General features: G+C 42.7%; 1 protein-coding gene across 2 annotated transcripts in view; it reads right to left on the bottom strand.

Moving 5' to 3' along the window:
- The window catches only part of LINGO2 (leucine rich repeat and Ig domain containing 2), a 333518-nt gene that overhangs the window by 150953 nt on the left and 168216 nt on the right, over positions 1-14349 (bottom strand). The window contains exon 5 of one of the 2 annotated variants that reach the window (XM_040541525.1): positions 6860-7014. The exons of the other annotated variant lie outside the window; for it this stretch is intronic. Coding sequence (XP_040397459.1) covers positions 6860-6901 — 42 coding nt within the window. The 5' untranslated portion in view covers positions 6902-7014. The remainder of the gene's footprint in view (positions 1-6859; positions 7015-14349) is intronic. 2 annotated transcript variants of the gene reach the window in all.

Here is a 14349-nt window from a genome sequence, read left to right as displayed (position 1 = left end):
GCTGAATTTAACTATTGTCTGACATCTTTAAACATAGTAAAAATTAATACTTGGCGATGTCTGAGTGAGCAGCACATATCCCTTGTAGGAAGCTCCAAAAGCATTTATCCCCACCGAATGGAGCAACGGTAGAATTCACAGAATCAGAAAGCAGAAAAAATCCCCAAAAGCAAAGAGAAATCCAACGCACTCATCTGCTTTGCTAGAAAGAGACTACAATAGGAAAATAATAGTAGTATCAGTGTTCTAATTTCACAGAATCAGTTATGATGAATCACTACTTTGTCTTCTAACTGCAAATGTGGTTATTACCGTGATAGAGTTGTAACACAAAGAGACGACAGAGAAAGTCCAAAGTTCATATCACAGCTCCTTTAAATGCCTAACTAAATGTAGCTTCACAAAGTTTGTGGCCAGAATTTACTGTCATGCATGCAGTTGAATGCATTTTTTGTGCATACTGGAATTATGCACAAGGATGGTCATATAAATATATGAACTATATATATATGTATCATTTAAACTACACATGCAATTATGCCTTAATGTGAAGTTAGTTCCACAGCAATAGAGTAGAGCATCCAAAAAATATTTTGTCTTTCTTTTGTGTATCGAACACACCTCATTAGAGACAGGAACATACCATACTCTATTGATACTAAAAATATATTACTGTTCATGTTGAAAGGCTATTTGACATGAGGACTAGCATTATCTTATGGCAATCTACTTCTAAGTAGTCCTTCCAATTTCATTGCAGCTACACATGAAGTAATGTGGATGTCAAGGATACCAACACAGTCAGATCCCATCCTGAAATACCTGTAAAGCATCACTGGAACCTTATTTGAAGGACTGAAACATAAACAGTTGAATAAAATGTTGTTTTTTGACATAGGTGTTACATAATGTGTGATAGATTTGATCTTAATGTTCACAATTAAGAAGGTTTCCTAATAATGTTCATCACATATACGACAAGATATCAAAGTAAATGGGCCCTGTGGGAAGAAATGCTCCCTCAAATTATCTAAAACTTAAAATGCCAAAATTTAGTTTCAAATTCCTTATTCAAGATTCTTTAGAATTCTGTAACTTATTTATAACCTGTAACTAAACCCTAAAGTCTCCCTTTTCTTGTGTAATGCAAGCTGACACAGAAAAGACAAATATGATTCCAAGCTACTCATGAACCAGGACAATACAATATGCTATCTGGTTAATAATAAATTAACTCAAAGAATGCCTAAACCCTTAGATATAGCAGCAGCATTAAGACTTGGAGAGTTAATACATGAAGCTTCTCTTACTAATTTTGCATGCTCTGCATTCACAGGAAGACTCAGTGGATGCTCATCACTTGTACAGATTTCAGATCAGGCCTGTGCGTTCAACACTACACTCACAGAGGTTGCTCACTGCAAGGAGGACTCAAGATGATGTGTTTTTTTATTCTCCTCAATGGTCTTCATACACATTTGTGCATTTTCAATGAAGGCTGTACTCATTTCCTATAAAGAGTTCCATTTCATTGTTAAGACTGCGATTTGGCTAGACTTCTAACCACCCTATCTCACAACAAAAAGAAAAACAATGGGGCAAGGATAGCCAGTGACAACTACAGAGCTTCTCAACTGCAGTTCTTAGTAAGGGTAGATTGAGGACTACATGTACGCCTTTCTCTGAATTTGTAGGTTTCAAGCAGAGAATGTACATTGCAGTAGAATTTTTATTAATATTCTTTCTCCTTTTTGCTGGTGGAGAAAGTTATTTTCAATAACAAAATCTCCAGAATACAGAACTTTCTACAAGATATGTGATATTTCACTTGTCAAACTATAGAGCTTGAAAAGAACACTTTAAAGGATATTTTATTGTTTGACTACATATTAGAAGTTCTCCCTTCTTCCTTCCTCTTCTTCCTGCCTTTTTTGGGGGAGGAAGAAAGGACAAATATTATTTGACTGACTTGGACAGCTCATTTAAAGCTGCTAAAATGTATCATTTCAAGTGTTTTTGAAGAGACTACTTAAAATACATATTATTTATTTGACAGAGTATGAAGTATTGTGCACATCTAGTTTAGGAGTTTTATATGAAGCTGAAGTTTATCTCAATGTACACTGACTGCTAAATATATTCTCTTTTCCAATCTGTAAAGATCTGTCCCTAGCTAGAGAAGCACCATCAAAGTGCATCACAGTAAGAAAAGTCTCCTAGTTGTTCATTCCTGTCTCATCATGGGATGAAGCTCTTGTGTTCTGAGAAGTGCGCAAGTATGTATTTCTTTACAATGTCACTACAGGTCAGCCAGTAAGAGGAGAAAAGCAAACTCTCATAAAACCTGAACTGTAAAACCATGAAATTGTAAAGACAGAAAGTTCAAAGTGCCATTTGATTTTGATAAAATCCCCAGACAATCAGATTACCACCTGAACCTCTGTCATGTACACAAATGTCCTTGAAAAAGAGTGGGCTCTTTTTAAAGGTGCCTATAGTGGGATGGAAATCTGATTCAAACAGGATATTTTGAGGAAAAAAAAAAAGAAATAGGAAGAGACTTTTATATAAACATATATGCATTTACACAAATTGCATGGCAAAAGGTTGAGCACTAGAAGGAATTACCCAAGTAGTCTGGCACATTTTTTACATGGGCATCTAGTTTTTTATTATTTTCAGGTATCTATTTCTGTGAAGTGGTGAGTATTCAGAGAGGTTTACAGATTTTCAAGAACACTTGAAAAATATTTAAAGGATACTTAGATTCAGACCACTGATTGTTAATCCAATCGAGTTTGGATATCTTCCTTCAGCTGCATATTGTTTTGTCAAAGGATGACTTTACTAAAGAAATTGCAGTGTTATGGGATTTAACTCCTCTCATCAGCAAAAGGATTCTTGTGTTGACATGCTCAGGATATCCCTAAACCTCTCTCCAGAGCTGTCATGGCTTTGTCTCATTTTTTTTTGTAAGATTGTGTGTAATGAAACAATTTTGGTAACTTTCCCTAAGAGCTCATTTATTTTTATTAGTGAGCGTAGTGGTGATATGTGCATTTGGCTTCCTTTGTTGGCCTGCTGAACTTGCTGGAGAGTTGAAATTTAATGATTGATAAGGTGATAAAATGAAGAATAGAAGGGTAAAACCTGAGATATAAAAGCCACATAAGAGAAATAAAGTTTGGAAGAAGCTACTTCGCTTTTAATTGAAACATAAATTTGAGGAACAGGATTATGAGATTTCTTTTCAACAAATGCGTATGGGGGTGAGTTTTAAGAGTCACAAGCATTGGATATTGACCCATTCTGGGCTGATATGGCCCATTGTGAAAAGATGTATTTAAGTAATCTCAGGGCAGTACGGTTCAAAGGGGATAACAGTCTGTAATGCAAAGCCTTATATTATGGGTAAAACTGGTTCTGGTTAAGGCAAGCACCACCTTATTCATCTCTTTGCACATTAACAGATGATGCTGTATGAAGTTTACATCTGTCTACCCTTCAGTTTGGTGTGTCCCCCAGTGGAGCAGGAAAGGGAAGGACTATCTCTCCAGATCTGAGGCAGGCGGGGACAGAGCAGCACCAGTGAATCTGTCTACGTGACACCTGGAGTGGCCCAAACTGCACAACAGGCAGGGGCAACTGGTGGTACAAGACAGTCTGCACGGGCCATGCCCAGAGGTACTCCTGACTTTCTGGTCCACATTCAACAGTGGGGAGATGTGGACAGTCTTCTTAAATGTCAATATTTTATTTCCTCAGATTGTGGAATCCTACCTTACACTTCCATTTTTCTGTTTTCACTTAATGACTTAACAGAAGATAATAGGGTATTTTCTTTTCCTGTTACTTCACCTCCTGGCCCTTTTCAGACTCTTCCATGCCAGTATACTCATCTATTCCCAGCTGGCAGGGATGACACTATCCATTTGTACATGTGATAAGATACCAGAAACAGACCATTCTGTTAAATGACTGAAATAGGGAAGACCAGTGAAAGAGAACAAAGAAAAAAGGAAGATAGGATCCTCTATGTCCCAGAGAGCCAGTATACTAATAGGATCAGTAGAGTGTGAGTCCCTTTCACACAGTGATTACACAGGAAAGCAACACTTCATTTTTCTCAGTGGTCTATTGAAGACCCTTGCTCAGATTTAACTATTTAACTGGATATTCCCTAGCTGAATCCAGTGAGAATTTAGTAAAATGAATTAGCTGGCCTTAAATGGAAAAGGAAAAGAATTTATAGAAGTATGTTTTACTGTGGGAATCAATCGTCAGCATTATATAACTAAGGATTCAAAAGTCTAGAGATTCCCCTATATTTTACAGTGAGCCTACCTTTCATGAGCCTACCTTAATATTGTGAGAATTAAAAATAATTAAATTGCTACTGATTTTTTTTTTTTTAAATTTTATTCGTCTTCTGACTCTTGAGGTTCAAGCTTTTATATACCTTTTTTTCCAGCACTGTAGACTACAGAACACTTTAGACATAAATAAAGTTTACTTTTTCACATATTTAAATGGTTTAGGGACCCTGTCTTGCAACAAGGCACCAGTCTCAAAATGTAGAAATCATAAGTTACATAATCGAGTCATTAAATATATTTTAATTTCAAAAGAAGGAAGAACTGGTAGGAGGAATAAGTCAAAGAGAAACTTGATCACCTCTTCCCTGCACTCCCAGACATGCTCTTTTCTAACTTCACATTGTAAGTGTACTACTGTAAACAGCCTCAGATTGACTTGGAGTTATCAGTCTATTGCACACCAACAATAACACCAAAGGAGTGACATAATGCTGTTATCAGCTGCTTAAAGCCTCCAGATCAAAAATGTGCATTTGTCCTCAGGTGTTTACAGAAAGCAGGGTGTAGTTAGCTAGTTTGCATATCACACTTGGCTTAGTTGTAAATAAGAAATGCAAAGCTTTCATGATATAAACTTATCACCTTTAGGAACATTTTTCATTTTCATTTAATACCCAGTGAAATATTCTGAGTTTCCATGCACAGTAGTATTCTGTTGAAATTTCTATTATTCAGAAAACTTAAAAGACATACACCATTTTTTTTAAAGCAGAATATGATATTCTGGTCTAGGCTTGCTGTTGTCATTTTTATAACCATACAATAGGAGCCGAAAAACAGCCATAGAAACTCCGTGAGAAAGACACTGCCTCGTAGACAGAAGTACTGCTATTAAACCAAAGTTTAACTATGGAAAACAACTTTTCCATGCAAGAAGTCCGCACAAACCAGTAAATGTCTAAGAAACAGTGCCTTGTCTTTACTTTTTCGGGAGTTAATGCAAGCCTCCACACACTGGGAACAGTCTCATAAAACATCTGAGTCACTCATTAGGTGACTATGTCCCTGTTCTTCCTCCTGCCCCTAAAAAATCACTGGGCCTTCATAGAATAACAAGTGCATACTGCCATCATGCAGAGTTTGAGAGGAAAAGCTTGGTTTGGCAGATAGCAGTACAGACAATAAAACACTACTACAAATGAGGGTCAACAGAAATTTGGGAAAAAAAATGTAAAGATAACTTTTTTGCCCTTATTTAAAGCTGACTTTTACCGGTAAGGTCATGTCTGAAGTTGTATAGTCAAGTTCACGTGGTACAGTGCCATCTCAACATTGCTCTAATGCTTCCTGACCCAAACTGCATATTGGTATGGTTTTCATATTGACTTAAGCTTGGACTTTGTGCGTCAGTACATTCTGCTGCCCTAGATACACCCCAAGACAGTTTTGAACACATTAATAAACTCTCCTTATTCTTTATGAACTCTAAAGGAAAATGTGAATATGATCCCCCTTAATCAGCCATGTGTATGAGGACTACATACCAGCAAAAGGAGTCTCTATTGAGCAGTCCAGTTCTTTGCCAAAATGCTATATTGCTGTACAGTGTCTAAGAGCTTTACTTAAAAACAGAAAAACTACATACAGAAAAAAGATAAAACAAAACAAAAGTATTCACTCTCTCTTTCACCTTTTGTGAAACACCAGTCTAAACCAGACAAGGAAGATGTATTTTTAGTAGTTTGAAAGTGTCCATATCAAATTGCTTTACGTTAAAAAAATTGGTTTCTACAGATTACTCTAAGGAATGAGGTAGATTATTTAATGTCCAAAACAGGAATTTTCTCTGAAAATGAAATGGAATTCTCAGTATCGAATAATAAAACAAAGCACCAAGCTAAAATAACCTTAAAATAAACATGCAATTAGGCCTATACTTCACACAGCTAGAAGTCTTTTAATATAAGAACATCCACAGTAGCCATTAAATTTTGCTGCTAGCCTAATTATTTATGTTTCTTCCTTTGTTTTCATGTTTGCGCTATGCCACTTGGTATAGCACAGATTCTTCCTGTTAACACATTTTAAGGGAAATGAGTCAGTCTCCTCTTGCCAAAAACATGTTTTCAGTAAAGGCAACAACTTACTGCACAAAATAAATAGCTGCTTAGAACTGAAGCTGCAGGTTCTTTGCATTTGTGCTTATGGAATACAGATATTTTTGGCAGTTAGGTAGGACCGTACAAATACTCTCAAATAATAAGTAAGGCAAAATGAGCAATCTGCTTTAACACAATTCAGTCCAATGTTGTTTGTGTTTCTGTTTTGTTTGAGGTACATGACTAAAATTTTATTTTAACCTCATCTTTGTCATACTGCACTTACAGAGTAGCAAATTTTTGTTCCAAGCCACAGCTACTACTCTGAGATTGTAATAAAGAGGAAATCCTGTTAGAAGGAACTTGATATAAGATTCTATACACAGCTGCAATTGAAATAAACCTGGAAGCTGTCAATAAACAAACAGGTTTAAATAGCCTTACCTGTTTACTGCTTTTAAAAGTCCAGTCCTTACTCTCTAACATACAAAGCTTTTAGCCACTGGGCGAGGTCAAAATAGCGCACTTGATCATAATCCCAACCTGTTATGGACAACAGCATCTCTCATGACATCACACTCAAAATGCTTGAAACGAACCTGGAAGACAGAGATACTCTTTCATTTTAATTCAAAAATAGGCAACCATGTCCTAGGACAAGGTACCGTGTGCACATAATCAATTAATACATTATAAAGGAGTGTGTACAAGGCCAAATCACTATATCACTTGGTAAACATCAAGACCAGAGACTGCAAAGCTCACATTCCAAAGAAACACTTTTTGCTAAGTATATGCAGCTCTGTTGTACTTACTGACCCATTAAAACTGTTGGGATTAATAAACAGTATCTATCTTAAAAACAAAAGAAACCAACAAACCAACAAAAAAACAAAACAAAACTCCAGCTTCTACACATAGACCTCTAAGTCCCTTCTCATGTGAATTTCAAAAGGAAGATCATAAACTGAACCAAAGACAATTTTATCTGAGGAAGGTCACAGAACGGATTTGGTAATATTATATTTAGTTGTTTCATGAGAGCTTTGCTGGGTACAATTTCTTACAGGGTCTCTAATAGAAAACACAACCTGCAAGCAGATGCAATGCAAATCGACACCAGACAAGTGCTCTTTTTACTAAGAAAAGACATGCAGACCAATGAAGTATTCAGGTGGCATATTTTAACATGTCTTTAATGGAGCCAGGGAAATTTACAGTTCTGTCCAGCACTCTGGTTCTGTATAGTTCTGAGGGTTCCTTGAGAAAATTTCCTAACACTTTCAGGATTGTTCCCCTCTCAAATATTGCAAAAGATTTTATAACAGAGAGCATGAAAATGTCTGTGCGCAGAGGTGAGTACTAGTGCCTACAAGTGAATACCTGATGGAAATAAAATATTCTACACAAATTAAGAAATGTCCTAAGTAATAGTCCAACAGACTTCTCATTTAACTTTGCAGAATATTTCACTACTGGATTAATAGAGAGTATGACTTCTTAGCAAATCAAACTTGTTAGACTGCAACAACTGAGCTAAAAACAGTGAGCAAAAAGAGAAACTGTTATTCAACCTCTACTAGTCATTAGCATGTTTTCTAAAAGGTACACAAGCAGAACATATTTCTACAAAGGGATAAGACCACTTTTTAGTCTAATTCTAAAATGAGAGCTCAGTGCATGCGACGCATGACGCATCTACTTGACAAACAGTTTCCAAATATACAAAATTTATATTTATCAATTTTTCACATCTTCTTGACTTAAGTAGGAATGAACCCAACTACATGATCAGTTCTGATCTCTCTTCATACACCTGTTCAGATGAATACAGGCACTGTGAAAAGGTTACTGGAACACACTTTGAAAATCAGCTGAATATCTGTCCTGGTTCCATCTAGGATAGTTAATTTTGCACCTAGTAGCTGGTATGGTGCTCTGTTTTGGATTTAGGATGAGAATAATGCTGATAACACACTGACGTCTTAGTTGTTGCAGAGCAGTGCTTACACTACGTCAAAGCTTTTCAGCTGCTCAAGCCACCCTGCCAGCAAGGCAGCTGGGGGTGCAGCAGGAGCTGGAAGGGGACAGAACCAGGACAGCTGACCCAGACTGGCCAAAGGGTATTCCATACCATATTGCATCATGCTGAGCAATTTATATGGGGTGGCTGGCTGGGGTTGGGCGGGGACCACTGCTCAAGGATGGGGTGGGCATTGGTCAGTGGGTGGTGAGCTATTGCATTGTGCATCACTTGTTTTGTGCATGTTATTATTATTATTATTATTATTATTACTATTATCATTATTATTTTCTTCCTTCTCTGTCCTAATAAACTGTCTTTATCTCAACCCACAAGCTTTTATTTTTTTATTTTTTCCCGATTCTCTCCCCCAACCCATTGCAGGGGGGAGGGTGAGTGAATGGCTGCATGGTGCTTCGCTGCTGGCCGTGTTAAACCACAACAATATCTTAACAGAACTTTTCCATCCAATTCAGTTCATGCTGATCAGCCACTGATTGATGTATGGTCAATGATATATGTACCGTGATCAGATACAGAACTGAAATTTAAGGTGACAGAGGAAAGGACACAGAATCACAGAATCACAGAATTGTCTAGGTTGGAAGAGACCTTCAAGATCATCTAGTCCAACCTCTGACCTAACACTAACAAAACCTCCACTAAACCATATCACTAAGGACTACATCTAAACGTCTTTTAAAGACCTCCAGGGATGATGACTCAACCACTTCCCTGGGCAGCCCATTCCAATGCCTAACAACCCTTTCAGTAAAGAAGTTCTTCCTAATATCCAACCTAAACCTCCCCTGGCGCAACTTTAGCCCATTCCCCCTCGTCCTGTCACCAGGCACGTGGGAGAATAGACCAACCCCCACCTCTCTACAGCCTCCTTTAAGGTACCTATAGAGAGCGATGAGGTCTCCCCTGAGCCTCCTCTTCTCCATGCTAAACAACCCCAGCTCCCTCAGCCGCTCCTCGTAAGACTTGTTCTCCAGACCCCACACCAGCCTTGTTGCCCTTCTCTGGACTCTCTCGAGCACCTCCATGTCATTCTTGTAGCGAGGGGCCCAAAACTGAACACAGTACTCGAGGTGCGGCCTCACCAGAGCTGAGTACAGGGGGACAATCACCTCCCTAGACCTGCTGGCCACGCTGCTTCTTATGCAAGCCAGGATGCTGTTGGCCTTCTTGGCCACCTGAGCACACTGCTGGCTCATATTCAGCTGCCTATCAACCAGTACTCCCAGGTCCTTCTCGGCCAGGCAGCTTTCCAACCACTCATCTCCCAGCCTGTAGCGCTGCTTGGGGTTGTTGCTCCCCAGGTGCAGGACCCGGCACTTGGCCTTGTTGAACTTCATACAGTTGACCTCAGCCCATCGCTCCAGCCTATCCAGATCCTCCTGCAGAGCCTTCCTTCCCTCGGGCAGACCGACACGCACCTAACTTGGTGTCATCTGCAAACTTACTGAGGGTGCACTCGATCCCCTTGTCCAGGTCATCGATAAAGATATTAAAGAGGACCGGCCCCAGCACTGAGCCCTGGGGGACTCCACTAGTAACTGGCCTCCAACTGGATTTGACTCCATTCACCACAACTCTTTGGGCCCGGCCATCCAGCCAGTTTTTAACCCAACGAAGCGTACGCCAGTCCAAGCCACGAGCAGCCAGTTTCTTGAGGAGAATGTTGTGGGAAACGGTGTCAAAAGCCTTACTGAAGTCAAGGTAGATCACATCCACAGCCTTCCCCTCATCCACCAGGCGCGTCACTTGGTCATAGAAGGAGATCAGGTTCGTCAAGCAGGATCTGCCTTTCATAAACCCATGCTGACTGGGCCTGATCGCCTGGTTGCCCTTCAAGTGCCGCGTGACGACATTCAACATAATCTGCTCCATGAGCTTCCCTGGCACTGAGGTCAAACTAACAGGCCTATAGTTCCCCGGGTCTACCCTTCGGCCCTTCTTGTAGATGGGCGTCACATTTGCTAGCCGCCAGTCGATTGGGACCTCTCCTGATAGCCAGGACTTCCGATAAATGATGGAAAGCGGCTGGCCAGCTCCTCCGCCAGTTCGCTCAGTACCCTCGGGTGGATCCCATCCGGCCCCATCAACTTGCGTACATCCAAGTGCTGTAGCAGGTCGCCAATCATTTCCTCGTGGATAGTGAGGGCCACATCCTGCTCCCCATCCCCTTCCACCAGCTCAGGGTACCGGGTATCCAGAGAACAACTGGTCTTGCCGCTAAAGACTGAGGCAAAGAAGGCATTGAGTACCTCAGCCTTTTCCTCATCCTTTGTAACTAAATTTCCCCCCGCATCCAGTAAAGGATGGAGATTCTCCTTAGTCCTCCTTGTTGTGTTGATGTATTTGTAAAAACTTTTTTTGTTATCTTTAACGGCAGTAGCCAGATTGAGCTCCAGATGAGCTTTGGCCTTTCTAATTTTATCCCTGCACAGCCTCGCAACATCCTTATAGTCCTCTTGAGTAGCCCGCCCTCTTTTCCAAAGATCATAAACCCTTCTTTTTCTCCTAAGCTCGAGCCACAACTCTCTGTTCAGCCAGGCCGGTCTAGTTCCGCGCCGGCTCGTCTTTGGGCACGTGGGGACAAACCGCTTCTGAGCCATTAAGATTTCCTTCTTGAAGAGTGCCCAGCCTTCCTGGACTCCTCTGCCCTTCAGAACCTCCTCCCAAGGGACTCTGCCAACCAGTGTCCTGAACAGCTCAAAGTCAGCCCTCCGGAAGTCCAAGACAGCGGTTTTACTGGTCCCCTTCCTGACTTCGCCGAGAATAGAGAACTGAACCATTTTGTGGTCACTCTGCCCAAGACAGCTCTCGACCACCACATCTCCCACCAGTCTGTCACTGTTTGTGAACAGAAGGTCTAGCAGGGCACCTCCCCTCGTAGGCTCTCTAACCAGCTGCGTCAGGAAGCTATCTTCCATGCTCTCCAGAAACCTCTTAGACTGCTTTCTCTGGGCTGTGTTGTGCTTCCAGGATATGTCTGGGAAGTTGAAGTCCCCCACAAGAACAAGCGCTGACGATTTCACGGCTTCTGCCAGCTGCCTGTAGAACTCCTCATCCGTCTCCTCATCCTGGTTCGGCGGTCTATAACAGACCCCCACCAGGATGCTTGCCTTGTTGGCCTTCCCTCTGATCCTAACCCAAAGAGACTCAACCTTATCATTCCCAGCCTCAAGTTCCTCAACATCAAAACACTCTCTAATATAGAGAGCCACACCACCACCCCTTCTGTGCTGCCTGTCCCTTCTGAAGAGCCTATAGCCAGGCATTGCAGCACTCCAGTCATGAGAGTGGTCCCACCACGTTTCCGTGATGGCAACCAAGTCATAGCCTTCCTGCTGCACGATGGCTTCCAGCTCCTCTTGTTTGTTACCCATGCTGCGTGCATTAGTGTAGATCCACTTCAGTCGGACCATTGCCTTCTCCCCTGGCCTTGCCATTGTTCCCCCTGGTAGAGCTCCAACAAGCCTTATTTCAGCCCCGTCCCCCTTCTTTCCTAGTTTAAAGCCCTCTCAACGAGCCCTGCCAGCTCCTGGGCTAGGATCCGTTTTCCCCTTGGAGATAGGGACCCGTCTGCGGTCACCAGGCCGGGTGCCGAGTAAAGTGCCCCATGGTCAAAAAACCCAAAATTTCTGTATTGGCACCAGCCTCTGAGCCACATGTTAATCAGGTGGGCCTTCCGTGTCCTCTCGGTACCCCTCCCTGCCACTGCAGGGACAGACGAAAATACCACCTGTACTCCCGCTCTATCCACTAACCATCCCAGTCCCCTAAAGTCCCTTTTGATAGCCTTCAGGCTTCTCTCTTCAATATCATCACTGTCAGCCTGGACTATCAAAAGAGGGTAGTAGTCAGAGGGGCGAACCAGGTTGGGAAGCTTCCTGGCAACATCCCTGACCCTGGCCGCAGGGAGGCAGCAGACTTCCCTACGGGTAGGGGCAGGTCGACAAATAGGGCCCTCTGTTCCCCTGAGAAGGGAGTCACCTACAATGATCACCCTTCCGTCTTTCTTGGTGGAGGCTGTCTTGAGGCGTGGAGTCAGCTTCCTCGCCCTAGGCATCCTCCTGGGTAGACTTTCTACCTCGTCCTCACCCACCGGCCTCTCAAGCTCCAGGGCCTCAAATCTGTTATGTAAGGGCACCTGGGAAGGAGGGGCCTGTGGGGGGGTGCGTTGCCTGCGAGGTCGAGCAGGGACCTGTCTCCATTCCTCCTCAACTCCTAGGTCGCCTCCCTCTGCCCGACAGCGACAGGGCAGGGGGTCCACCCCTATTTGGGGTGTCTCGCCCCGGGACCTCTCCTTCAAGCCCTGCAGGGAGTCGCTCCACCAGTCTATCTCCCGCTCACACTCCCTGATAGCCCACAACCTATCCACCTCCTCTTTGAGTTCTGTCACCAGGCGGACCAGGTCATCCACCTGCTCACACCTCACACACACGGAGCCTCTGCCTCCCTCAGATGGCAGCAACAGGCTCAGACACTCCCTGCACCCAGAGACCTGAACTGCCGCATTGTTGAGCAGGCGGTCAGTCTGGGTGGACACAGACTTTCTAGAGAGAGCAGTCTGCCTGGTGTAGACCATTGCAGCCTAGTTAGCAGTCGACAGCCGTTAAAGGTGTTGTTCTTACGGGCGGGGGGAAACTCTGCCCTCTCCGCCCTCCCTGCTCGCCCTGCCTGCACAAAATGCCACGCAAACTGCCGCGCCCCGCCCTTCTGACGCGCCACGCCCTGTTTGCCCGCCCTGGTCGCCGCGCTCCTGGCCGCTCGCGCTCCCTAGGGGCTCCTTTTGAACGGCTGGGGAGGGGACGCTGCTGGCTCCGCCTACGCCTCGTCAGCCGCCTCGTCAGCCTCCCTCACGAGGGATGCCGGGTCCTGGCGGCTCCCTCGAGCGGCCTCGATGTCGGAAAAAAAGCCCTGCCTGTCCCGATCCCCCGCTCCGCTGCAGAACGCGTCTGCCCCGGAGCCAATCGCCTCGGCAAGTGACACACTAATATGCCTCGGAATAAATCTGATATCAAACTATAAAGTAAAACAGGCAAGGGTGCTTTTTCTCTAGCAGTCATTCCCATAGTCAAATCTTTAAGCAAGAAAGCTTTTTCTAGAAATGTAGTAACACAGACACATAAAGAAGCCTAAACAAAAAGTAAAGCTTTCATCAGTACCTTCCAGTAAGGCAATGGAAAGCAGTCTTATTCAATTGTTGTCTTAAAATTTTCAGATTATGTCAGGCTGTGTATAGCCAAAGTTAGATCCTCCAGATATTCCTCCAGATTTGCAAGGTAATTTTAATTTTACAGTGTAAAGATAGAAGTTGGCTAAGACTTGGAAAAGTGACTTGAAGATTTGGATACATCAGGATTTGTATGACCAAACTGAGACACCTTTGATCTTTAATACAATTGAGAAGGATGGAAGGTAATAGGATCAAGAGATAAACTGGCTGGACAAAGGTCAAGAACTCCAGAAACTAGAAGTTATTAATGACATTGGCAGGCGGCATTTCTGAGACAGAATAAAAGAAACTGTGCTGAAGTTGAGGTAGATTTGATTATTAAGTAAAGAGCTCTTGCCTGAACTTGGAGAAAAAAAAAAAAAAAAACAAAAAAAGGGAAAAGGAACAGTATCAAGGAAGTATACTTGTCCTTAAACATGAATGATGGCATGATGTCTCTAAACATGAACATCAGGCAGGTGTCCTGCAAATGTGTCCTGCTAAATACACGTTGTCTGTGCTGACAAAAGAAGATCACCTGTTAGTTCAGGATACCACAGAACAAGATTCCTCCTTCATGATGCTCCAAAACCTCCTTTCATCCTACCTGAGTGAAAGTACAGCAAAAGCTGAGTAAAGATAGAGCAGGAGGGTGAAACACGAGACAGTGCTTTAAAAACG

The sequence above is a fragment of the Cygnus olor genome, chromosome Z, assembly GCF_009769625.2.
Source record: "Cygnus olor isolate bCygOlo1 chromosome Z, bCygOlo1.pri.v2, whole genome shotgun sequence".
Taxonomy (NCBI): domain Eukaryota; kingdom Metazoa; phylum Chordata; class Aves; order Anseriformes; family Anatidae; genus Cygnus; species Cygnus olor.
This window is presented reverse-complemented; position numbering and strand designations above follow the sequence as displayed.